The sequence below is a fragment of the Musa acuminata genome, chromosome BXJ3-8, assembly GCF_036884655.1.
Source record: "Musa acuminata AAA Group cultivar baxijiao chromosome BXJ3-8, Cavendish_Baxijiao_AAA, whole genome shotgun sequence".
NCBI lineage: Eukaryota > Viridiplantae > Streptophyta > Magnoliopsida > Zingiberales > Musaceae > Musa > Musa acuminata.
This window is the reverse complement of record NC_088356.1, coordinates 5,232,204-5,259,760: the sequence shown is the minus strand read 5'-3', so window position 1 is coordinate 5,259,760 and position 27,557 is coordinate 5,232,204. Positions and strand designations below refer to the sequence as shown.

The 27,557-nt window shown below is 34.3% G+C and overlaps 2 protein-coding genes across 3 annotated transcripts; one reads left to right on the top strand and one right to left on the bottom strand.

Moving 5' to 3' along the window:
* The first annotated feature begins 470 nt into the window (after positions 1 to 470).
* LOC103993562 (PH, RCC1 and FYVE domains-containing protein 1) lies at positions 471 to 16,406 on the top strand. 2 transcript variants are annotated; one of them, XM_065161534.1, is made up of 9 exons: positions 471 to 910; positions 2,248 to 2,334; positions 7,467 to 7,556; positions 7,674 to 7,760; positions 7,855 to 7,974; positions 10,356 to 12,437; positions 12,512 to 12,658; positions 15,270 to 15,808; positions 15,982 to 16,406. In XM_065161534.1, the coding sequence occupies exons 1-9, from the start codon at positions 863 to 865 to the stop codon at positions 16,097 to 16,099; spliced, it is 3,318 nt and encodes a 1,105-aa protein (XP_065017606.1). In that variant the 5' UTR covers positions 471 to 862; the 3' UTR covers positions 16,100 to 16,406. The 2 variants fall into 2 exon arrangements, with proteins under 2 accessions (XP_065017606.1, XP_018685931.2); XM_018830386.2 differs by lacking the exons at positions 471 to 910; positions 2,248 to 2,334; positions 7,467 to 7,556; positions 7,674 to 7,760; positions 7,855 to 7,974 and adding an exon at positions 10,141 to 10,254.
* A 2,783-nt stretch (positions 16,407 to 19,189) lies between these two features.
* On the bottom strand, positions 19,190 to 22,657 carry LOC103993563 (glycine-rich RNA-binding protein RZ1A). Its single transcript, XM_009413668.3, has 4 exons — positions 22,545 to 22,657; positions 21,037 to 21,162; positions 19,534 to 20,084; positions 19,190 to 19,346 (listed from the first exon to the last, which is right to left on the bottom strand). Exons 2-3 carry the CDS (start codon positions 21,145 to 21,147, stop codon positions 19,554 to 19,556), a joined length of 642 nt encoding a protein of 213 aa, XP_009411943.1. The 5' UTR covers positions 21,148 to 21,162; positions 22,545 to 22,657; the 3' UTR covers positions 19,190 to 19,346; positions 19,534 to 19,553.
* Positions 22,658 to 27,557: the final 4,900 nt, after the last annotated feature.

Here is a 27,557-nt window from a genome sequence, read left to right as displayed (position 1 = left end):
AGATGTCATCCACTTCGTGTCTAAAAGCTAAAGAATTTTGTGAATGTATTAATCTCGTCATTTCACCGTTGCCATAATAAAAAATACAAAAAATATAAAATATGTTTTAAAATAGTAATATATATTTTCTTTATATTAATAGAGCCATATGAACATATTTTTGTTCTACATTGGAATTCTCAACATTCTTTTTTTAAGAGAATGATGCATTGAGCTCTACCTTGGAAAAATCGACTATGAACTATAGTCGAACTTATAATTTAGTGAGAGGAACTTTATAATAATTTATTAATTTATTTATTTTGGTTCTTCATTTTCTTTGAACAAATCGGATAGCTTTCCGGTCAACAACCACTTCTAATTCTTCACCCGCCCAGTCAATGATTGCTTACGACCACCGCGGTGACGCTGACCACCCTCGCAGGACAAACATTTACCCTTCTCCCGGGGGTGGCAATACAAATGTCTTCTCCTTTGACTCGTACTTTTATGGTTCCGGTCCTACGCCTCTAGATTTCTTCCTCCGATCACCCCCGCCTTCCCTCTTCACCCTTCCTTCTTCGACCCCGGCCGCGGTGTCGCCACCGCCCCGCCCTTCGGCTTCCTCTTCTCAGAGCACCGGGCGAGGCGGTCACGCACCACCCCTTCGCTCCTATTTAAGGCCCCCCACCGTGAAGTCGACGCTCTGTCTCTCTCTCTCTCGTTCTTGATCTCTCCCGATCCAGGAGGATAATTGTAGGGTTTAGAGAGAGAGAGAGAGAGAGAGCGCTCTCTCCTTGCCCTGAGATCGATGAGAGTCCGAGGAAGGATCTGCCATGGATGACGCCCGGAACTCGAAGAGGATCCGCGGCTCTCTCATGGAATGGCAGATCTCCTTGGCTCTGCGAACGCCGACCGAGACATCGACAAGGTATCGGACTTCTTGACGTTCTCCTTGGATTTTTCTCCTGTTTCTGTTTAGACCTTTAAAATCTTGGGATGGTCGTAATATCTCTTGCCAATGCTTGCTTGAAACCTTGAGCGTCGTGGGAATTTCTTGTAAACCCTTGGAGGATGTAGCTCTTCGTCTCTGTTTGGTTCTGGTTCAAGGGCTTCAAGACTTCCAAGAAGTGCTGTGGTAGTTCACGGATGCAATGGCCGTGTAGTGCTTCCGAATGTCCAAGAATTCGGATTGCGATGTGTGAAAGAGTTTTGCGCTGCCAAAGAGGATATGATTGTAAGTTTTGGCCAGCGATGGGGTTCGGAGGAAATTGCATTTAGTTTTTGGCAGAGATAGTGGTTCAGAAACTATTGTGATTGTAGTGATTCTGGTGTGAGAACGATGGTAATCTTGGTTACAGAATTTGGTGTGACGGTACCAAGTAATGGTTTATTGGTGCAATATGGATTTCACTATGGTTAGGAACTCTACCTTCCAACTGGTATCGGCTACCGATATGGCTAGGCAGGCAATGTAATATGTATAGTTGATAATGCAACTCAGAAATGTAAGAGAAACTATGAGCAGAGAACCGCCTAATGAATACGTATTGTCTGCTCTAATTTCACCTCAAGGAAATTTCCACTCACTTATTTGCACAACACAAGAAATGATTTGTCACAAGGTGGTACATCTGATTCAGGGCTGAATAGTCATGTACAAAATAATTGGTACTCATATACTTGTCCATTAATTTTCACTTTTTGGGTGTGTGCGCATGTGTGTGTGTGTGTGGAGAATCTGACAGCTTGGGTAGAACTCAGATGGTAGTTGGAGATCTTTATTGTTGGATCATTGGTTAAATATAAAATAATAAGATTTCTGATATAAGTTAGATGTTTTTTCTCCCACATGGTTACCAAGGCATATGGATTTCCCTTTAGTTAGTTACATTAAAGGAAGGAATAGGAGCTAACTGAATGACTTTAGTCGCATTTTATTTGGTACTCATGTTTGCAATTATGAATGAAGAATTTGTTCAGCACACATTCATTTCAATATGCCATATGGATGGTGTACTGGAGGGCATAGAATAACAACAAGTGACTTAATGTTGTGGTAGAAGATCCATGTGGGTAAAGAAGAGAAGGAAAAGTGACCGGACAGTGTCTTCTCACATCTGCCTTTTCTCCAAAGGCAGATGTGAGAATTTATGACAATTTTATGACAATTTTATGTTTTCACCTTTTGCTGGTTGGCAAGTTTGTCTCACTTGCTGGGTGTTTTTTTCTTTCTGGGTACCTTATACTGACACTTTCACTTTTTAGGCACTGATTGCTTTGAAGAAAGGTGCTCAATTGCTTAAATATGGTCGAAAAGGGAAGCCAAAGTTTTGCCCGTTCAGATTATCCAATGTAAGTTCACTATCAATCAGCTTCTCTTGAAGCTGCCGTAGAATGTTCTCTACATACTCTATCCATTATATGTTAACAAGATCTGATTTTGTGAGGAAATTAGTTCAGAATGTTGTCACACTATGTTTTTGATATTATGGACCGGTGGATATCTGTATTAGATATTTGCTTTTGGTGTGTCTTTCGTAAAATATTTGGGAGGAATCCATCCAGTGAAATTTGCTTCTCCATCTGCTGTTAGGAGAGTGCACCATCGGGTATGGTGTACGCCTTTGTTATGTGACTAGTATGTATATGTTGTATGTGGTTGATGTATGACTTTGTTTATTACATAAGAATTGTCATTATTTTTTTTATGCATAAGTTTTATAATTAATTGATATATTATCATTTCATATTAAATTATTGATATTTGTACATGTTTCACAAATATTTAAGATTATTTTAATGATTTTTCAAAGATTCCTACCAACATATGTGGTTGCTAATATGTTTTTATCTTATATTTATTTTTAGAGTAATCTACTACTTTGTAATATATCTGAGGCCTGGATGGAAGAGATTTTTTCGTCACTTGTGGTCTTACCAAAATGTGGTCCTTTTTCTAGTTAATAAAATATTTACTATTGTAAAGATAGGAAATTGAATTCAAGGATAAAAAAAAGGAGTGTCTTCTATAATTGATTTATTATTTTTTTATAATATAGGATGCGACAATTTAATGGTATTAGAGTAATGTTTTTTAAGACTTGTTGGAATATGGGATCCTAGGACTAGAATATTAGATGACCCAATTAGTTTTTGATATTTAGATTTTGGGGATTACACAGTAATACAACTAAAGCTTGATTTTAAGATATTATGATCATTTTATTATACCAAATATGATTTATTTTTTTTATAAGAGAATGATTAATTAAAAATGTTACTCAAAGAGAATCTTATTCAATGACTTAAATTGAGATTATCGAGTAAAAGGCCAAAATTTTAGTATATTTTCTTTAAATTACAATAAGTGTTGTAATGTTTTGTCTTAGAAACTCTCGTAAAATTTTACATTTTGAATATAATTTTGCTTTAACACTCTTATCCATTTTTTGAAAAGTAGAAAAGAATTGTTAATTTAATTATAGAATGTATTTTTTAGATATATTTGTAATAAATAAATAAATATCAATTGACTTAATTATTCATGAAGATGCACATATTATACGATGCTTATGTTCACTATGAAATAGTTAGACTTTTATTTTATAAAAAATAAATAAATTAAGTTTATTGCATGAGTCTTGTAGCATTTCTTAGTTCGACCATATCTTATTCATGTTTGGGACCTAAAATTCATTGATATAATTTCGTTATAAATTTAAAGTAGATTATAGATGAATGAAGTTTTACATAATTTATATTATAGTTTGACATATTACTTTTGTTACCCTTTGTATCGGAATATTATTTTTGTCTATAATTCTGAATATGATAAATTCAATAAAAAAAATTATAAGATTATATTTGTTACTTATTGTGTAGTTTCTTTAGAGTCGATGATTGATTATCTTTTTTATTTTTGTCTTATATTGTTATGGATACTTATGGTTAATATATCTAGTTTTACTAACTGAAGATCATACTAAGTATCAATTATTCTCTTAGATGTAAAAGTTTTGATAAATTTGAAGTACAAAAATTTTGTAGGGTCTTTTAAAAATATATAAATTGAAAAGTATTTACTTTTATAACTTTTGTTACCATATATTATTCTTAAAATTGAGATTAGATTTGACATGTCTTAAGATGGTTTGTAGAATTTTTTTTTACATTAATAATATATATGCCTTTGTAGTTGAATAAATTTGATTATGTATTGATATTTAAACTTAATTGTACGAATAATTAATTTGAATGGAGTTTTGATTTAATGTCAAATTAATTATCGGATATTATTTGTCTAATGCAATGATGATATCTAATAAGAATTAAATATAATGTTATTTCTTTGACACATATAATATATAAATTATTATCCTTTCAATTGCTTTTGTTTGTTGAGTTACACCTCAACTTATATGTTATGTTGACAATCAATTAATTTTTAAAATTTAAAAATTCTAATGATTTATTGGATATAGAATTTGATATGTTTGTTATGGGTAATCTAAAACCAAATTTATTGAATGAGTTTCTTCAATTTCTCATATATTTTATGATGAAAAAAAGAAAAATATACAAAAAAAACACTTTTTTTGACTTAAACTTTTCGAGTGGTATATTTAATCTAAATATTTTTCAAGTTGATTTAGATTTATCTTTTGATTTATTATTTTTAGTGCTAACTATATTGATTAATAATTTAATATAATTTTTCATATCAAATTTGGGAGCCAAATTTTTGTTAAGTGAGGAAGAAATGTAATTAACGATAATTTCTCCCTTAACGTAAATTAATTACTATAAATAAAGTATTTCTTTATTTAAATTATTAACTTTCTTGTTTTTGTACTATGGTTAAGGAAATGATGAAAATTGATTTCCTTAACCATGTGGACAAGTTAGAAAATTTGTCAATCAATTAAATTATTAATTGATTTATTTCCTAACGAGTGATGTGATTTTTGAGAAGTAAATAGTTTATATTTCATTTTTGTGTGTGAATCATAAAAAATGAATATTATATTTCTATCTTTGTGTATGAAAGCAAAATAAAAATAAATTAAAAATAAAATTAAATATTAATTTATCTTTCAGGGAGATCGTATCTTTTCCTATATAAAGGAGGCTCCTCTTCTCTTATTCCTCACTGAGCTTGACAATTAGAGGATTGAGAAGAGAATTTCCCAAGGAGATGATTCCAAGGAAAGGATAGCCAAGGAGAAGTAGGATCCTCTATTCTGTTTTAGTCAACCTTGATTTATTTTTTGAAATCTTGATATTAGGATTATTATAATTTTATGACGCATAATAATGTTTCAATTTCGAAAATTTATGATCAATAAATAATGATAATTGATTTGTGATTTTAGAATGATTATTTGACTTATAATGGTCTCTTAAGCTTAGTGAATTTTAAGATTGATTTAATTATTGATTTTTTTCGATTAACATAATCATTTTAATTTATTTAATTAGATATATTTATGTTTCAAGAATTATGTGTGAATTTCTATGATTTAATTAATTTTAAATTTAAGATCATGAATTTAAATTATTTAATTTATGGATTTTAGTTACATTTTAATAATTTAAAAGATTAAAATCTAATTTGATAAGAGGAGTCTAATTGGGGTCTGACTTGAGTCAGGTTAATCATGTGGTCATGTACGACCGAGCCCATGTAGTCAAGTATGATTCAACCCATATGGCAAGGTACAATCTAATCTATGTGACCAAGCATGACTCAGCCTATGTGGCTATGTACGACCTAGCCCATGTAGCCAGGTAGAAGCTAGCCCATGTGGTAAGGTACGACCCAACCCATGTGGCTAGACATGGTCCAACTTATGTGGCGAAGTATGACCTAGTCCGTATAGTTAGACACGACCTTAACTCATGTGTCGAGGCATAATCCAACCCACGAGCCAAGCATGGCCTAGTTTAGTGGTAAGGCTCAGCCCAACTTGTGAGTGAGGCTAAGCCCAGTCTGTGAAGTTAGGCCCGCCCAGCTATGCGATTGACACTAGACATATCATCGCTCCTCTATCTAGCCCGTTGTACCTCAGCCCGACCTATTACTTGGGATAGGCATGTGCGGTGCACGTGACTCATCTACGACTCAGGTGGGTCAATTCGATTTGGGCAATTGGGCTATTCCAATTAGGGTTTTAGTTAATTGAGGACTATTAAGAGATTGATATCTAATATTTTTATGATTTGATGAACTTAAAGGTTTTATCTAAAAATGTCATTTGGAAATGATTACTGGTTTCCTACTTTCTTAAGTTTATGATATTGATATGATTGTTACAATGTAGTATATGTGTGACTATGCTAGTGGTCCACATTGAAAGTGTAACCTGTGAAAAGAGCTACGGGTCCATCATAGTGAGGAGCCACTAATGAACATAGTCTATCAGATCATACATCAAGCATGGTCTCTCATAATATCTTATTATACTATTTCTTGGATGCATATGTGAATGAATGGATGAATATAAATGAATTATCATGGTTGTTTATGTATCCCTACCGAGGGCAGGTAGGACGATTCTCTTCGGGGATTAGCGGGTCGTCAAGCATGATGGTTAGATGGTTCCTTCATTCACTGTTGAGAGGAATGCATCCCCACTTGAGCGGGTGAGAGATACCACTCCATCCGTTGTTGGGATTGCGATATGAGTTTTCTTCATCCGCCATTGGGAGGAATTCATCCTGTGGAGTATGTCTCTCCATCCGCTATTGGGAGAGTGCACAATCAAATGTGATGTACGTCTTTGTTATCTAACTATTATGTATATGTTGTATGTGGTTGATGTATGATTTTATTTATTACATAAAAATTATCATTATTTTTTTTATGCATAAGTTTTATAATGAATTGATATATTATCATTTCATATTAAATTATTGATATTGGTATATATTTCACGAATATTGAAGATTATTTTAATGATTTTTAAGATGTTCCTATTAGTATATGTGCTTGCTGATATATTTTTATCTTTTATTTATTTTTAGAGTAATCTACTACTTTATAATAGATCTGAGGCTTGGGTGGAAGAGATTTTTTCGTCACTTATGGCCCCACCAAGAAGATGTGATCATTTCTCTAGTTAATAAAATGTTTGCTATTGTAAAGATAGGAATTTGAATTCAAGGATTAAAAGAAAAAGGAGTATCTTCTGTAAATTATGAATAATAAAATACTAATTTATTATATTTTTATAAATCTGAGATGCGACACATATGCCCATATTAGACTAGCTATGAATGGGTGTCCATTATAGCAGACTTCATAGAATGGCTGTGACTCATTTTTGTCATCCCTTGATGGTAGAATCCTTTTCTTTTTTTGGTGTGTTTCTAAGATCTTGTTATTTGAACTTCATGCTAAAAATATGTGCTGGGAAATTAAATGATTTATTATGAACGAACAGTTGAGCACCTAATTGCTAATGATTTTTTGGATTTTAATGCAGGATGAATCAACTTTGATTTGGTTTTCTGGTGGTGGAGAAAGAACTCTGAAGTTAGCTTCTGTTTTGAGAATTGTACCAGGGCAAAGAACTGTGAGATCACGCAATGTTTTTTAACATCATATTATTGGTTTCTACAACCTGAATTCTGCTTCTCATTTGCAATTTGATAAAATGTTTATATTTATCTGACTAGTTGTCTTTCTTCAGCCTGTTTTTCAACGATATCTACGCCCTGATAGGGACTACTTGTCCTTTTCACTTATCTACAATGATGGAAAAAGGTCTCTCGATTTGGTTAGTATATCAAATTCATTCCTGGCGTTTGTTTCGTCGTATGTTCTTTGTTCTTATTTTTCCTGACAATTTGACCCTCTTTACTTTTAACAAGATATGCAAGGATAAAGTTGAGGCAGAGGTTTGGTTTTCAGGCCTCAAAGCATTGATTTCCACCGGGCAATATGGACGCTCCAAAATAGATGGATGGAACAATGGAGGACTTAATACTGATGTACATGTTTACTGAAACCATCAAAATATTTTTTCCTTGTCTTCCATCATGAATAGCCTTGAGCAAATATATTTTGGTAACCATGTTTTGTTTAAATTAAAATGTCTCAATGTAATAGGAATATGCCATGATTACTTGACATAGGTAATCATAATTTACTTGTTTGAGGTGCTTAATGTTATAAACTGAGGTTGCTGCTCCTCTGAAGCATCCATTGCATGAGGTTAGGTTTTGTAGCAGTCAGTTCTTTTCTTTGTTCTGCTAAACTTTAATTGGCTTTCTGTTTCACTCAGATTCCCCGTATTTTATCGTTTTACTCGATCTGGAATTGAAATGGTTTAACATATCTGTAAAAATAGGTCAAGAATTTTCACTTATCTGGCTTATATTTTGAGTCATAAGTCAACTTTATGCAAATTGGAACAAGACCATGGATTATATATAGACTAGAAACTGTCAAGATATATTTTCTTAAACTTGACACCTCATGTTTTACATTAATTAATGCTGGTGATTTTTGGCAATTTCCTGTATGCATAGTTTATAATCCGTTCAACCGCTTGAAAGTAAGAATAATTTTCAAAAACCAGCCAGTTAATGTTTTTCTTATACTTGAGATCAAGGCTTTGCCATTATGGTGAGTGGTATACATAACTGACTGGTACCAACCTATACCTTGGTACAACAGCCTATACCTTGGTCAAATTGGTCAAACTGATAAATATCTATCACCACCAATAGGTACAATTAAAGTTTGATTCCCTCCTTGAGATTGCGTAACCAGTAAATAGTGTACCCTAATTCTACAAGTTTGTATGATTAAAGATTTACGACAACCATTGTTATTCTTCGCAGCAATTACCTGCGGTGTGATTCTTAATATAAACATATTGTAAATAGAAAATCATGTGATGTGTTGACATTGACATCAGGGTTTCTAATTTCGAATGATACCGCCTATACCGGGCGGTATGTACCGGTCCGCCAATAGATCAGTACGCGAACCGCCCACTACTGGGTGGTACCGTCGATTGGGGTTGTTTCCTCCCCGTTATCACTCGAAATTGGTCGGTGACGATCGATTTCGACCATTGTCGCTCGCTATCGGGCGGTATTAGCCGAGGGAGAAGGAAGAAGAGGGAGAAGAAAAAGGAGACCCTGGAGATATGGTTCTGCTCTCCCTCGACGATCCCGATCCATCGCCTCCTGCCCTCGTCGGACACCGCAGATGAGATGTTGCCTCCTCGTCTGAGGCGACGAGGCCTTGCCGTCGTCGGCTACTTCTCCTAATTTGCGCGGGGAGAAGAAGCATTGGTGTGGGGAGAAGAAACCTCGGTGACGTTGTCGAGGCTTCGAGGTTTTCTTCACCCCACTCGGGAAGAAGAAACGACGCGACGTCGCCCCTTTTTTTATTTTTTAACTTATACACACACACACAGTACGAAATTACAAACCTTGATTGACACGATAATAATACTTCCACCAAATTATGCATTTGAATCCCATGTATCATGCGAATGTATGTGAACTTCATGTCATTACCTTGTGGGTAACATCTTAGATCTGGCACACCAATGTACTTGTATATAGAGAGAAACACTCTTATTATATATTAACCTCTTTCACTTCGAACATGAGTAATGTTATTCTGCCCTTCGGAGAAGTAATGTTGGTATTAGAGTTGATATATTCAGAATGTATACATTTTAGTGTGTTATTTTCTTCTTAAGTTCCCATTATAGAAGGATTCTAACTTGAAAATTGCAAATGGAAAACACAAAACTGGTTTAGAGTCATTCACAGGCCACATTTAACAGTCGAGGAATTTGCTTCTGCCTTTGGAAGAACTTTAGTTTCATAAGAATGTTAATGTGGTAGCTGCTTGGACCTGGGCTTTTAGATCCATTATTTTATTTAGATAATGTTATACTCATGCTTGAATTAGTGGGTTGAAAAAAATATCATTATGGGAGCAGTTTGACATGACCTATTCAATCAACATTTCTCCATTTTTGTTGGTTGCATCATGTGCTTTATACCTGGAATTTTTTCTCCTGCAGATACTTGTCTGTCATATTTGGAATTTTTTTTGGTGGCATTATGTGTTCATCGATTTGCAAGTTAGTTTGTCTCTCTGAGAAACAACAGCCATCACGCAAATGATTCCAATGCTTTAAAATATTGCGGCAGACTGGATTTTTTTCCTATGCTCCATTCTTGCTAAAAATTTTAGTATATTGTTGATGCTTCAAAAGACCGTCCTATGGTTTGGTTGATTTGGTCTGTACTGCAGTTTCTTTCATCTCTTTTATTGTATTTCTTCTGTATATTTTATTTGCATTATGTTCCTCATACTTTTGTTACATGGAAATTGATTTCAGGATAGTCGAGGATCTGCATCAAACAGTATAAGTGACCAGTCTATTGGCTCCACTTTAGATTCCTCCGAGAGCAGGCTAACTTCAAGTAGCATACCAAAAAATCTCTCTTTTGAGTACTCTGTTACCTCAGATATATCAGATGCGACAAATATGCATGTCAAAGGAGTTTCTTCAGATGGTTTTAGGGTCAGTATTTCTAGTGTCCCTAGCACATCTAGTCATGGTTCTGCACAGGATGACTTTGATGCTGCTGGTGATGTTTATGTGTGGGGTGAAGTCATTTGTGATACTTCCACCAGGATTAGTGCTGATAAAAATAGCAGTCCCTCCAGTTCAAGGTCTGACATCCTCCTACCCAAGCCAATAGAATCTAATGTAGTTTTGGATGTGCATCATGTAGCTTGCGGTGTTAGACATGCGGCTCTTGTTACCAGACAGGGAGAATTATTCACATGGGGTGAAGAATCTGGAGGACGACTTGGTCATGGAGTTGGCATGGATATTATTCACCCTCGTTTACTTGAATCTCTGTCTACCTTCAATGTTGATTATGTTGCTTGTGGGGAGTTCCATACCTGTGCTGTCACTGCAACCGGTGAACTCTATACTTGGGGAGATGGCGCACATAATGCAGGGCTTCTTGGTCATGGGACAAATGTGAGTCATTGGATGCCTAAAAGAGTTTCAGGACCTTTAGAAGGGCTTCAGGTTTCTTACGTTTCTTGTGGTGTTTGGCACACAGCTATAGTCACTACAGCTGGGCAGTTATTTACATTTGGTGATGGAACATTTGGTGTATTAGGGCATGGAAACAGAGAAACTGTATTATACCCAAGGGAAGTGGAATCATTGGCGGGTTTGAAGACAATTGCTGTTTCATGTGGGGTTTGGCACACTGCTGCTGTTGTTGAGGTTATGGTGACACAGTCTAGTGCTTCATCTGGAAAACTATTCACTTGGGGTGATGGGGACAAGTATCGCCTTGGCCATGGTGATAAGGTAGCACGACTTAAACCTACCTGCGTGCCTTCATTGATTGATTACAATTTTCACAGGTTGGCTTGTGGCCATAGCCTCACAATTGGGTTGACCACTTCAGGACAGGTTTTTACCATGGGAAGTAATGTATATGGTCAACTTGGTAATCCCCGCTCTGATGGAAAGCTTCCATGCATGGTCGAAGACAAACTTGCTGGCGAACCTGTGGGAGAGGTTGCTTGTGGTTCATATCACATTGCAGTTTTGACAACCAGAGGAGAAGTTTATACATGGGGAAAAGGAGCCAATGGAAGATTGGGCCACGGCGACTTTGAAGATCGTAAAACACCTACACTTGTTGAAGCTTTAAAAGATAGACCAGTCAAACAAATATCTTGTGGGTCGAACTTCACAGCTGCCATATGCCAGCATAAATGGATATCTGGTGCAGAGCAATCCCAGTGCTCAGCATGTAGACAGGCATTTGGATTCACTAGAAAGAAGCACAATTGCTACAACTGTGGGCTTGTACACTGTCATCAATGCAGTTCAAGAAAGGCCTTGAGAGCAGCACTATCTCCTAATCCTGGAAAACCTTATCGTGTATGTGATTCATGTTATGTGAAACTGAATAGTGGATTGGAGCCTGGTGGAGTTAATAACAAGAAAAATGCTAAACCCTGGATTTCCACTGAAAGCAAAGACAAGTTTGATAAAGTGGATACCTTACCCAAGGCTTCTCTATCCAGAAATTTGGAGTTGATCAAGAGTTTGGATATAAAGACTGCCAAGAATGGGAAGAATACCAATTTTATGTATATGACTCAAAATCCTAAAGGTTCTTCAGTTTCACCGCTGAAGAGTCTTGCTTTCCCTGGTGGAATTGATATGCTTCAAGCAGTTTCTAAACCTGTCCAAACAACAGGAGCTAACTCTGCAAATCGCTCCAGAGCTGTTTCACCTTTTTCAAGAAAATCGAGTCCTCCACGCTCCACAACACCTACTCCCACAACGTCTGGTCTTTCTTTTACCAAAAACATTTCTGATAGTTTGAAGAAAACAAATGATCTTCTTAACCAAGAACTTCTAAAATTACGTTCTGAGGTATATCATTCCCTTATAATTTAGAGCATCATTTACCTGCCAATTGCTTACATATTTTGATGCATGCTAACTAGGTTGATAGTCTACGACAACGATGTGAACGCCAAGACTTTGAGTTGCAGAAGGCTGAAAAGAAAGCAAAAGAAGCCATGACAGTTGCTGCTGAGGAATCAACAAAATCCAAAGCTGCCAAAGAAGTTATAAAATCACTAACTGCACAGGTGAACTTTCCATTGAAATTTCCTTCATTAGCTAACTTGGTTCTTTATGTTTAAAATCCTCAACAAGAGTAGCTATCTGCAAAATGCAGCAGCAAGGCTATGCTAATTTATGGTTAAACAGTTTAAACTGCAAGGTCATTCCAGTTGAACCCAATATGCCTTTCTTTAATTAGATGCTCCATAAGGATTATGATAATCGAGGAACCCCTATGAGCCCCTTGAGCTGATAACTGTAATGTATGATTCACCTTCTAAGAAGCCTCATTTAAAATTTCTACCTACCTAACTTCTACAGAAGGAAAGATTACTCATTTGGTATTTGTTGGCTCATTTATTTCTAAAGTAATAAAACTGGTTATGACCAAGGTTTTAACCACCAGTAGGACTGATACATTCATACTGATCAAGAATCAGAATTGAAACATCCATTGGTTTTAACATTCAACAATACAAAGCAGTATGGTTCAGTATACTGCTTGGTCTACCAGTCATACAGTCTAAAATGTTGGTTTTAACAAAACCCATCCTGCGGACCATGGTTAACTTTATCGGTCCGTACCAATGTACTAACCGGTTGTCGGTACAATACATATTGAGTCATACTGACATACCAACATACAGTATGATGGGACATATCAATGTACCGTCCATACTAGTCTCCTATTGGATCGGTATATACCGCTCATACTGAACGGTATGTTGCGGTATGACGAACCTTGCTATGGACCAACTTCACTTGACGCAACACGTTGATCTAGGTCCACCAGTACAAAGTACCAACAAGAAATGAGTCATGTGGGATGTGCTTTGCTGCCTAAAATTACCATCCACCCTAGAGCAGCAATTGTTTGCATGCACCAGCAAATTCGGACGCATAGAATTCAGTTTGGTTTGGTTTCAAAAACAAATAAAACATATATAATCTGTAGAACTTGACAAAACCAAATCAACTTGATAGTAAAAAACAAAAAACAAAAACTAGACAAAGACTATTGGATTCGCTGCTTTCTTTAATCAAATTCCAATTGTCATAACTCCTAAACATGCGTTGTTACTTCAGATGATATTTGTATGGATTATATTGTATTACAATGACAACAAGGCATAATACCCAACTATTTGGTATTGTTTGCATGGATCCTTTCCTACTGTAGTGCTATGCAAGACTAGGGTTTAAAGTCTCACGTGTGTATTGGCATACCGACACATGGTATGACAATATGTGCCATGGTACCAAGAAGTAAGAGAGGAGGAGAAGAGAAAGAGAAGAAGATGATGAGAATAGGTAGAGGGCCATGGTGGCAGACAATGAGCAAGCGGCAATGGCATGCCCCACATCGTAAGCGGCTTGGGGGTTAATGGTAACAGAGAGAGAGAGAGAGAGAGAGAGAGAGAGAGAGAGAGAGAGAGATTCAATATACTTTTTTAGACATAGTAAAATACCTCTCCTTGCACCACTAATCCTAACGAACTCACCTCCTCATAGTAAAATAAAATATTATACATTTTTAGACATTAAGCATGATTGACCATATTACACATCATTTTTCAGGACAAAGTATGCCATGTTTCAATTTGTTCACATATAATATTTAGATATATAATATTCTATTTCATCTGGTTCAGATTTTTTTCTCACAAAAGAAAACCACAACCAGAACCAAGTGTTGTTCAGTTCCTGTATTTTTCAACTTGAACTAAATTCTTCAAGATAGATTCCGATCTTTTTCTTCTGAATATATTTAAGTAGAGGAAAAAAAAATGTGATTCATCGAATGGATCATTTTGGATGAGATAAAGATTAATAATATTCTCAGTCAGAGAGCCTTATCATACACTTTTCTCTGGAAGGTACTTTTATTGTAGAGTATTTCTGTGTTGTATCCTTTTTCTCGGGAAAGGACTTGTATTGTTCTTAAGTATTAACAAAATAAAAGATTACACCAAATAATGTGTTATGAACTAAGAGAATTGTAAATTTAGCCAAGTAAATGTATGCTCTTTCTTCATTGAATCAGTGATCCAAGACATTCTGGATTTTGCTTTATCTAGAGTCATCAGTGAAGTCTTCTTATACTCCCTTATAGATTTATGGTACAGTATCATGTTCTAATCTAGCTCACTTGTGAGTGGCTTGGATACAATATTGTTCTCAAGAGGAATATATCTACGCGTGCCTATGCGATTCCAAGACACATGAGATTATGCCAGATAACACTAGTGAAATTTATTTTATGAAGCTGCATGCCTGGCTTATACATGGCATAATGAAATTTATAGTACAGTATCATGTTCTAATCTAGCTCACTTGTTGTGAGTGGCTTGCATACAATATTGTTCTCGAGAGGAATAGTTATGCATGCCTATGCGATTCCAACACACATGAGATTAAGCCAGATAATCTCGTTTATATTATAAAGCTGCATGCCTGGCTTCTACATGGCATAATGATACCAAATAGAACTTACAAATTAGATCATGCTGACATTTTCTTTTTACGCTATCATTTGAAACTGTGAGGATATTTGTTTCGTTAAAATAAAGCTCAAACTATCCTATTATTTTTCAGCTTTTAATTTGATCACCTATTCTCTCTTGGTTTCCTTTGTAGCTGAAAGAAATGGCAGAACGACTTCCTCATGGAACTTATGGTACCAACACAACAATACCAATGCACCTGCCAAATGGTGTCGAATCACATGCTATTCAGCACATCGGTTCAAGTGGAGAACACTTGTTTATAAATGATGCTGGCAATATTGCTAACATGGCTCCTTCCAGAACTGGCTACTTGGGTCAGATAAATGAAAATTCAGGTGACAACACTTCGGTCAGAGAGATTTATCGACCTAATGAGACAAGCGCACCTCCAACCCCGAAGATTGTAAACGCCAAGATGGAACAGAATTTGAACCCACAAAATGCAGGCCAAGGAGAAATGTGGGCATCTAGCACTAGACTCAAGGATATCGATAGCAGGACTATTGCATCTCCTCAAAGTCATGATGATGCTGTTTCAGCGGTTAGGAGCCCCAGCGAATTGAGTAATGATGTTGAAGCAGAATGGATAGAACAATTTGAACCTGGTGTTTACATAACCCTGGTGACCCTTCGAGATGGAACAAGAGACTTGAAGAGAGTGCGCTTCAGGTAATGCAGAGCTATTTGCCACTTGTTCTGATACATTTCATGTCGACGTTTTATTTTTCTGTATCTTCATCTCACCGTAGAGTTTAGGTTACTGTTTGTACTCCTGACAGGTAGGGATATTGAATTGACCATCTCTTGAGAGCTGATTTCTAATTATGGGAATTCTTTTGTAGTCGGAGAAGGTTCGGTGAGCAACAAGCAGAAGCTTGGTGGTCGGAAAATCGTGAGAGGGTGTACGAGAAATATAATTTTCGTGTACCAGACAGGACCTCGTCAGCCATGCTAACTTGATTTTGCATGCAGATTAGAACAAGAACAAAAGCTCCTGTTTGCATAGCTTAGTAGCCAGAAGCAGATCAACAAAATAAAAAGGCTAATGGAGCAGGAAACCAAGGTTATTTTCTTCTTTTAAGTTAAAACATTGCAGATACTCAGCTGTTAAAGTCTTTTTTTTTCGATTTTTGTAAAGAATTATGTTCCTTTTGTACGTTGTTATTTTATTTTGAATAGAATCATTATCTGCCCGTACCCTTTTTTTTGTACTCGTGTAAATAAAAATCATCAGATGTGCGAGCGACGGGTGTGCACTTTGTTTTCATGCTGGCGGTTGGAGCCCTCGAGGCTTCTCTCTCTCTCTCTCTCTCTCTCTCTCTCTCTTTTCTTGTTTAGGAAGTAAGTGTGATTCTATTGCCATTGCTAAGTGTCTTATGAAATTTTGATGTAGCTGCTCTCTCCTTGTGTTCATTCAACCGCAGATGCCCAGTAGTCCATCCAAGTATATTTTGAGGATGTACACGTGGCATGTTATTGAGGCAGTCACGGGTCCTGAGTAGCTGCTGTCTCGCCTTTATGTCAACTGCGAACTGCCCACATGGTTGCAGCTAAGTTATGTTTTCTCTCGATTAAGGAAGAACACATTCAAACAAGTAACGAGGAATGTTACTGAGCAGTATTCAAATTAGTTGGTGGGCTAATTATGTGTTATTGTACTTTGATCCTATTTGTACGATAATCTCTGTATTTAAAAAATATATATTAAAATTTTATAATTTTAAAAATAAAAATAAATAATTTTATTTGTTTTAATATCGTAAATTATATTGATGAAAAATATTTTGGATTGACATAAAAATGATAGATAAAAAGATAATTTTAATATTTTTTATTTTTAATGATTTTATCGATAAAAAAATAATTTAAACATCTCATACGCTAAAAATAAAATTTGTTTTCATCACATGTTATGTTTTTTTATCGATACAACCGATGATACCAGGATAAATAAAATTAAATAAATTTTTAAATATATAATTCGTGTTAGTTATAAAGTCCAAATATAAGACGTAATATAAGAGTTGGTGGCGTAACATATTCCTTGCTTAGTTCGACCAATGATGCTTTCTGTCATTGTCAACTTGTTCGGTCAGCTATCCTAATCTTTTCCACAACCTAGTTGGATAAGCTCCCGTTATTCTCCGCTCAGCTATCCTTACCTAATCTTTTTCCCATCACTGCCACTTACCCTTTATAAAATAATAATGATAATAATAACAGTAATAAGATATAGACGTTCAAGCATCATATCTTACTTTTTATATCTTTAACATCAAAACATTTCATATTTTACCTTCTTAACCCCAGAATTCCAACCACAGACTCTCCTTCTGGTTTTGGATGGTACTAATTGTCTATTTTTTTTTTTAATCCAAGATGCATATTCTATTTTCAGTACACCAACATCACACGATATTCTTGCCACTCGCTTCACCCTAACCATGCCTTCCCACTAGATGAAGTCCAAAACATCTATAACTTCAGTTTGCACAAACTTGTCTATTTTGATCATAACATCAACACATCTTGAAATCCTAAACTAGTAACAATTTGCACCACGTTTCTCTCTTTAATTAACAAGAAAAACACCCAATTTTCTTTAATAAAAAAAACATTACCTGCGAACAGGTGAAAGTTGAAAGAAAAAAAGTGTCCCTTAAATGATTAATTCACCATCAAAGGCACATCACAATCACTCAAACCTTGATTTAGGACGCATGATAAACTATGACATTCAACGCTAATAAAAAAGAGTAGTAGTCTTCAGATATTTCTAGATTAGGGATGAAGGCGAGAATTGTTTGAAAGACGATAATGACAAAGAACAACTTGTTATCCTGTGGGAGATGAAACCATAGCATATGATGAAGGATTTCAGCAAGCATGTATTGCAACATAAATAAAGGGGATGAAACAAATCTAACACACACCACGTAAAGCGGCATCTCATGGAGAAATTAATGCTCACTCATAAGCCTAATTTCAACATCATTTCCACAAAATGTTCCTTGGAAATAAGTTTCAAAACACTCTAGAAGCATGCCCAGAATTTAAAAATATCTCCAAACAGACATGTAAACTAGAAAGATGAATAATACATACATACATGCATACATGCATACATATATACATCAGATATATATATATAATCACCAGTAGCAACAGATATATCAGCTGTCAATTGACCATATATCAAGCATGCTACAATTGAAAAATCAAAATGCCTAAGAACCAAATCAAAATCCTAAACTGGATGAAGCATCCAATTTCACGTTGCACAGAACACATCCAGTTCCCGCAATGCACCTTCTCAGATTTGGAATATAAACAGAAGCAATATAAGGTCGAAACCATAATCACAGTGTAGCCTAGCTGAAGTCTATGTTAAACAGAAATCTTCCGGATCTTGGGTCAAAAAAGAACACGAGCCACACAAGATGTATCAGGGCCTGCATATGTCTTTTGAAAGGGCAAATTCTGTAAGCCCCAGTAAATTCATAGCCTTCAAGAAGTGAAATCTTTGTACCAAATGGTCAAAAAGAGAGAAAATAGACCCAAAAAGAACCAAATCACATTCTATGGGGCAACTCGGTCACTTAAGCCTCTCTCTGACGGGCAATCCAGGAATCAGGACACACTATTGGATAAGATTATCCGAACAATGTAAGATACTAGGTAACCCAAAATGCATCGAGAATGACCATGAGGCCAAATTGAACCTGCCAAAAGTTTTAACAAAGTTATGAGAATTCAGGTTGCCAAAATAACTCGATAGTTTCAATGGCAGAAACATTGAAATTTACCCGATTTCCTTCCCGAGGAAAACATATTGGTCAGTGCAAACCGAACGAGACCATCAGGGCCAAAACCACTGGTTACCTTATATTATTTCAGGCTTTTCTTAAGTGAGAACCATCATTTTCCAATTGACACCTCAGACTTTTTTTAATCCTGCCGAAATCACAGAGATCTGAACACATGAGACTATCATTTCACCAGGTCCTCTGACAGCATCCAGATCAACAACATTCCAAAAATCCACGATCATGATAAAAGATCTTACCAAACCATAGAATCCAACGAGCAAATGCATAAACATCTAAGTATCAAGAAGCAGTAGCTTTCCAGCAAGAACATGCACCGTATCAAAGCAACATTAACATCTGAACCAGTCCATGCCCTGAAGTGGCTAGACAACACCATCCTGGCATATCCAAAAAAATAAAAGAACAGTAAGAAAATTAACAAAAGCCAGTAGCAAGGCACATGGCCTCATCAAACACTTGTAACAATACAAAACTACCTCCATGGATGAATAATGACATAAAAGCAAATAATGTTATTTTGCAAATGCTTCTAGAAAACAAAGAAATGGTGTATCATATTCATACCTGTAACAGAAGCAATAAGATCAAGTTCTGTAGCCGCCGCCACCTCCACTAGGCCGATCATATGGACCAGACCGATCACGATTATATCGATCACCTCCTGTGCCCCCATGGCTTCCTCCATCTCTGTTTCGTGCAGAGAAGCGGTCCCCATTCCGGTCAGGTCCATATCGGTTATTACTGCCACGACCACCCCCATACCTGTCATCTCTGCCACTATACCTATCTCCTCTTGCACCATCACCAGAAGGGCATTCTCTTGCAAAATGACCAGGCTTCCCACACTTAAAACAGTCACCACCATCTGAACCTCGTCTGCTACCACCAGAATCCCGACCCCAGCCACGCTCACGAGCACGATCTCGATCAAAGTCACGACCTGAATCACGATCCCTGCGACCAGGACCATGGGGTTGAGCTCTTTCCACGGTAATCGATTGTCCATCCAGATCCATTCCATTCATGGCTTCAATAGCGTCTTCCATAGCTTCCTTGTCATCAAAAGTGACAAAGCCAAATCCACGAGAGCGACCAGAAAACTTGTCAAGAATAACCTGGCTAACAAGAGTGCACATATGAATAGATAGCCTAGTGGATCCTACAGATATAAAAGCTAAACATGAGTTTGTATAAAGCAGTAAAAAGACCAATCCTAGCTATCAAGCTTTTGGCTCATCTTAATTGGAGATCATTGTAATGGATAACTTCGGGATTTTTAAACTCCATACTAAAAGGAGGATGCCTGGAGTGGATTCCTCTGCTGCTTCTTAACAATTAGATCAAGTCTCAAATGATTAATCCAAGAAAATATAGTGTAGGAGATGACTATAAAGATAACATTGGCTTATTGGTGTATCTAGCTAGACGTAACATAAATAGTTGAACTTCTGCCACAAACTATCATGCTAATATTAACACAAGGCAAACCATGTTCCAGCAAAAAAAAAAAAGAACATTAGAGAATCTGAAAAAAAAACCTGTAGTGAAGACACCTAAAAATTAATTTTTTGCTGCTTCCTAGGAATTAGAACAGAAGCCTTATTGTTTTTAATCCTAGGAAAGACAGTTTGATGGTGATTATGGAGGTAACATCATGCACTCTCAAATGATAGACTTTGGCACTCATCATTGATCAATAGCAGTATCAGACCATTGGTGTATCTAGCTAAATATAAATAACATAATTAGTTGAATCTTCATCTCAAAGTATCATGCATTAACATAAGGGAAACTACTTTATAGTTATAAAATAGTACATAAAGACAAAATATTAGATATGGCATATGAACCACAGAGGACAAACAAATATTGTATGGCCATTTTCCAGCAGAACAATTACTGTCCATTTATAGAAACAAAAAACAATTACCACATTAATATGATTGCTACTGAAAATTTAAGTAAGCAAACAATCACCAAAGAAAATGTGATGTGGTGAATGTAAGAAAAACAAACAGATTTTGCATGATCCAGGAAGAGAAAGTGAAGGATTCTGCAGCATGTCACCTTTGCCTTGGTAAGATGGCCAAATTTCTGAAATGCCTCCTTTAAACCTCCATCAGTTGTTGTCCACGACAAACTGCCAATAAAGCAGCTGTATTCCTCTGGTTCTGACATTTTCAATAAATAACACTGCCCAAAAGGACAAACATCATGAATAAAAACCATAGAGCATCCACAGGAACGAGGAAACATTTTGATTCAACAAACTGATAAGACAATAAGAAAATGAACCCAGCTCATGATCCAATCGTACAAGTAATCATAGAGCAAGTCCCTCCATAAATAATGTCAAGAAGTGTATTACACACCATGCTAAAACTTATATTTACTTGATTTTGCCTCCAAGATTACAATCATAGATGAAAAGTGAAACTTGTGGAGAGTTTGAGGAGGCCCCACAAAAAGAAGCATTGTCTTAAGAGTTATTTCAAATCTAGCACCAAAAATACTTTGGAAAATGCTCATATATTACCTACAAAAATACTGCCTCAACAAGTAAACCAGACAATTTTACAATTCAGACAGTATAAATGTCAAGTATACAAAAGTTTATGTTACTAATTGAGACAGAGATATTCCAGTCTGGTTCTCTTTAAGTGTTGCAATTTGGTCAGGCAAAAAGTAAAGGATCAGTCACTTTTCTTTAGTAGGTAATCGTCTAGTAAACGAGGATACGGAATATCTAATTACTAACTACTATATTTTGTTAGTGAATTAAACATGATACATGATCATAGAAAGTATTTGGGTTAAAGGTGAAGGTAGCAAGAGAGAACATGATCAAAGGTTATAAGTTTGATAGTTCTCATATGGCAGACAGGACAGAAAACAAGGTCATGATCTAATTTGACCAATCCTTATGACATCAAATGGTTTTCAAACCAATCAGAATTACCTAACTAGCTTGTCACCCAACAACTCCACATGGTTGATCACCTCAATCCATACGATTAATCTACATACCCTACTTTTATGATATCGGAATCTTTACTCCATAAAGCAAACCTAAACAACGCAAAGAAGTAAGGTTCTCTGATATTAATCATCAACCTAATAATCAATTAACGTCCAAATAAGTAAGAAATAAAGGCACCGACCGTTCTTTCCACTACGCAGATAATCTTTACTGCAGAAACAAGAACAGACTCATATTTCACAGAGACCAAGGATCAGGCTAGCCCTTTACTCGGAATCCACACGCCCACATCCACAAAGAAACACCTAATCACATTACACCTCGGATCAAAATATTCGAAAGAATTAGGTATATGGTCACTAAAACCCTAGCGCACCAGCTAGCCTTCAGATCTAAAACCCCTAACCTACTTCCAGGTCAAATAATTGGCATATGATCGGAGAAAAACCTCAAAAGAAGAGAGGAAAGACCTCCCATCTCGAAAATCAAGAAGATCATGAAGGGGGCAATTGCCGACACACGAGACGAAAGGGAGAATAAAGGGGACGGAAACGGGATTGAACTACTCGATCGGTTGTGACATGCGATGTGTTACCGGGCGGATGATCGCAGAGGCGGAGAAGAAACCCTAACAGACGAGCGCGAGAAGTCGGCCTCTCCTATCTTCCAAAGACGCCCTTTTGATACGTCAAGCTTCGACCAGTTGACCCATAGAAATAAACCCGGCCGGGCCGGGCCGGGCCGTGCAGTAGTAGATCGGTCCGGTTTAGGATACTTTAATATGAATTCCAGTAAGGTCTCAATTGAGACATCTCTTCCTTAAGTTAGGAGAGTATACAACACAATAAAAATATATAGATATGAGAGTTTTGAGTGTGAAATTAATCTTAATATAATGGTAATAATATATTTATTTGGGAACGGACATGGTTAAACCTAATTTACATGACATTAGGATGAATTTAGATACTAGTGGAGTGAGAACTTTTTAGGTCTTTATGCCATTAGTAATGCAGTTTTATTGTTGCTAATGTTAGAAATGATCATCAATCTCTCCTAGCAAAGTTGTTCCACAAGAACAGTTTCAATAAATATAGATTTTAGTTAAATAAGATTATCTTCTTGGATCAAGAGAAGGTATTTCTGTTGATTCAAACAAAAATAGAAACAATGGATAGATGAGAAAGATCAATAGATGTAATAGAGGATATTGTGTCTCAAAACCGAATATTGATAGATAAGTCCAAGTATCCTATAAAATCATATTGATAGCGTGCATGAAATTTTTTTTTATGTTTAAACTAATAAAAAAAACTTAAGAATAAATCAGGTTTAAAGAGAAGTTAAAATCCATACATACGGAGAGGCCCTCTTCTTACGAGTCTAAAAAATAAGGTATTATCTGAAAATATATCATTGTAGATGTTTTCCTAACTAAACATGCTTATATGGTAATATATCATTTACATCGTGACTAGACAACTCTTGATGGTACTATATTATCATTATGTTAACTAAGCTCTTATGACCTATTAGGTGACTTATCATTTTGATTAGTTGCATATAGTTTAACCAATTCTAGCTATTTCATTTGCTCTTCATTGTGCTTCGGAGAAAAGGCATCCTCGTACTAAAGCACGATGTCAAGCTCGAAAATGACAACAGTTACCTATATCAAGAAAAGGTTAAGTAATATTCATTACCAATATAGGATATATAGAATGAAGATATACATGAGAACATTGAGACTTATCAACTTGAACTATCTATGTAAAGGGTGTTAAATATAAGAGACACATGAGGGTGTCAACTTGAATCACTCATTAAAACATATTGACTTAAAATACTTTCATAGGAAGTGTTGGAAGTAAAAAAATATATAAGGACATTAAGGCATGCTGACTTGAACTATCCATATAGAGAGTATTGAACTCAAGACACACACAAGGGAGTTGAGGAGTACTAACTTGAATTACCTTTTAGGAAGGTCAGATATAAAAGATGTGCGAAACTGATAAGGCATGTTGACTTTAATTAAAAACATTAGAAGCCAAAGATATACAAGAGTATTAAGACATATCAATTAAGATACGAAGTGCTAAAGGTAAAAGATGCATGAGGGTGTTAACATACTAACTTGAATTGATCTTGTATAGAGTATTTAACATAGGAGATGTGCTAAGTATGATGAGACATGAATTGGATACCAAAGATATGCAAGGACTTTTTTATTATAATTTTTGTATAATATTTTTTGTTTATATTATCTTTTTAAGTACTAATCTATTAGTATTCTAAATAATCATTGATTTTATATGGTGAAATCAACTCGATATAATTTATTTATAGAATGATCGTGTTTGAAACATGGATACCCCTAAGTATGTCCCAGTGAGCCACTCCTTTGTGTCTTGCTATCTAGATAATAACTAATTTTATCCTAAACTAAGATATTAGCATACAATATTTTTCATTAGATATCATAATGATTAGATATACTTTGATGGTACCAGATCATCTCCATGTTGATATCAAATATTTTCAACTCACTATGTGACATGAGTCGGGCCCTAATTGGTTTGTCTAATTGGATATCATATTTTGTGTTCTAATTTATTATCAATTCTACTCATATCAATTATAGTCTTTAATCAAAATTAATATCAATAACTATTTATTTATCAACACTAAGATGAATTGATTTTTATCTTTTATTACACATTTGAAATTTATTGACTGATAGATTCGATTCATGCCAGTATCTTCTTCATATTATTCACACAACACAAGAAAAATAATACTTTCATTCTATTTATAATCCATCCTCCCATTGCAATCAACTTGCTACTTTTTATGGAATCATGTAAAAATAAAAAGGAAACTTATAAGAATGAAAAAAAAAATGTATAACAATATTTAATACAATTAAGGCATACCATTCATTATATTTTTCTTTTTGGAGAATAATTTTGTTTGCTGATATATCTTTTTGATATATTTTCCATAATCTTCAATAAGAAGGAATTTCTTTTTCAAGATGAATTCCTCTTTCATTTTCCTTTAAAATCTTTAATGAAACTTATGATTGTCAATTATTCTTTTATGAACTTATTTTTCTTCTTGAATAATAATAGTAAACAAGTTCAAGATTGTAACAAATACAATAAAATGAGATTCCTAAAATAATCCCATATAAATTTATAAACTATGGGGCAGAAATGAGGGGAGAATGGTTTAAAATGTTGTAGGGATATTATTGGTAAGATGGGAGATCACTGAAATATCTAAAAAGTATAAATAAAAAATTAAATACTCCTAATTTAACTAAGAATATAATTTTATATATAACATAAAATTATGGAGATAATATGACTTGTTGTTGCTATTTATATGGTTTAAATAGACAATTCTTACTAGTAGCCAACGGTTAAAAGTAAATGTATAACCTAAGAGAGAGTTGGTAATGTTGTAAGGAAGTTTTAAAAATATTTTTTAATAAAAATATTTTTTAAAATTAGTAAAATTATAAAAGTAGAAGAATTAAAAGATATAAAACTTTGAAAGATTTTTATAATAAATTAGGTACTAAACATAATGAAAATGTTATATATCAAATTGCTAAAACTAGTAAAAGAAAGTGAAAGGATTTAGGTAAAATTAGATATATTAAAGATGAAAACTAAATAATACTTGTTAATAATAATAATAAGATTAAGGAAAGATAAAAAAAATTATTTTTATAAATTATTTAATAAATATTTAACTCGAGAATTATATTTAACAATAAATAATAGTGATAGATTTAATAATCATAGATTTATTTATAAAATTAGAGCTAATAAAATTATATATATATATATATATATATATATATATATATATATATATATATATATATAATAGCTAAGAATGTAGGGCCTAATAGGTACTCTATTAAGGTTTGGAAAAAAATACGGGACAAAGGAGTAGCTTGATTAGCTAGTTTATGTAATAAAATTATGAGATTTAAAAAATACTTAATTAAGGGAGAAGGGTTTTTTAACATCAATTTATAAAAGTATGAGTGATATACAAAATTATTTAAATTATAAAAAAATTAAAATCATAAGCTATATTATGAAATTATAGGAAAGAGTCATCGAAAGTAGGATAAGACTTGAAACAAATATCTCTGAAAATTAATTTGATTTTATATCAAAAAGATTATAGAAGTTATTTATTTATTAAGATGACTAATGAAAAGTACAGGGAAAAAAAATGATTAGTATATGGTTTTAGTGACTTAAAAAAAGTCTATCATAGAATTCCTAGAAATTTATTATGGTGGATTTTAAGAAAAAAAAAAAGGTATATCCACTAATTATATTTGATATTATTAGAAACATATATGATATTGTAGTTATTAGTATTAAAACTATATAGAGTGCATATAGTGAGTTTTCTATTAGCTAGAATGATCTACATTAAGTTTTTATTTTTTTTCTCACTGATAATGAATAAACTTACTAGACACATTATAGGCCTCCTAATGTATATTATTTGCTAATGATATTATCTTAGTTGATGAGAGCCTAAATGAAATTAATTATAAACTTAAGGTATGAAGATAAGCATTAGAAACTAAAAGTTTTAGATTAAATAGAATTAAGACTGAATATATAAAATATAATTTTAATAATTATAAAAATAGACAAGAGAATATAATTAAATTAGATGAATAAGAAATCCATTTAAATAAAAGCTTTAGATACTTGGATCAATTATTCAATAAGATAAAAAGATCGATAAAAAAATTATTCATAAAATAAAAAACATAATGACTTAAATGATGAGGAATGTCAAGGGTCTTATGTGATCATTGGATATCTTTGAGATTGAAAAAAAAAATTATAACACGATTATAAATATGATTATTGGATAGTTAAAAAATAACATATACAAAATATTCGTATTGTCGAGATAAGAATATCAAGATAGATGTATGAAGTTACTAAGAAAAATAGAAAAAAAATATTCATAAACAACTATGTATCGCTTTAATAGAGGATAAGATGAGAAAAAATTATTTAAGATAATATAAGTACGTGCTTACGACGATAGTCAAAAGTTAACCAAATGTTTATATCTTTAATTAAATTTAAATGATAATAAAAAAATTCATATATTCAATTCAAAATTTAAAATAATTGAACTTGTGACGGTAACAAACAAAATTACCAAAGATTAAAAAAATAAAATTATTATAGCAGCTAATGAACAACATGTAAAACAAATAATTATAAATCATGAGTACTCTGTCCCACAACTTTGTGACAGTGACAAACAAAATTACTGAAGATTAAAAAAAATTATTATAGCAGCTAATGACCAACATGTAAAACAAATAATTCTGAAATAGATAAAAAAAAAAATTATAAATCATGAGTACTCTGTCCCACAACTTTGTGACGAGGAACAGAGGTCTCATCCAATCATCAGCTCTCTTGTGTTGTCATTGTATTCCTGAAGTTGTGTCTCCCCCTGTTTGATTGCAGCATTGATGCCTATTTGGAAATGCTTATTTGCTGCCAAATTTCACATGGGAATCACTTGTCTCCAAGCATTAGCA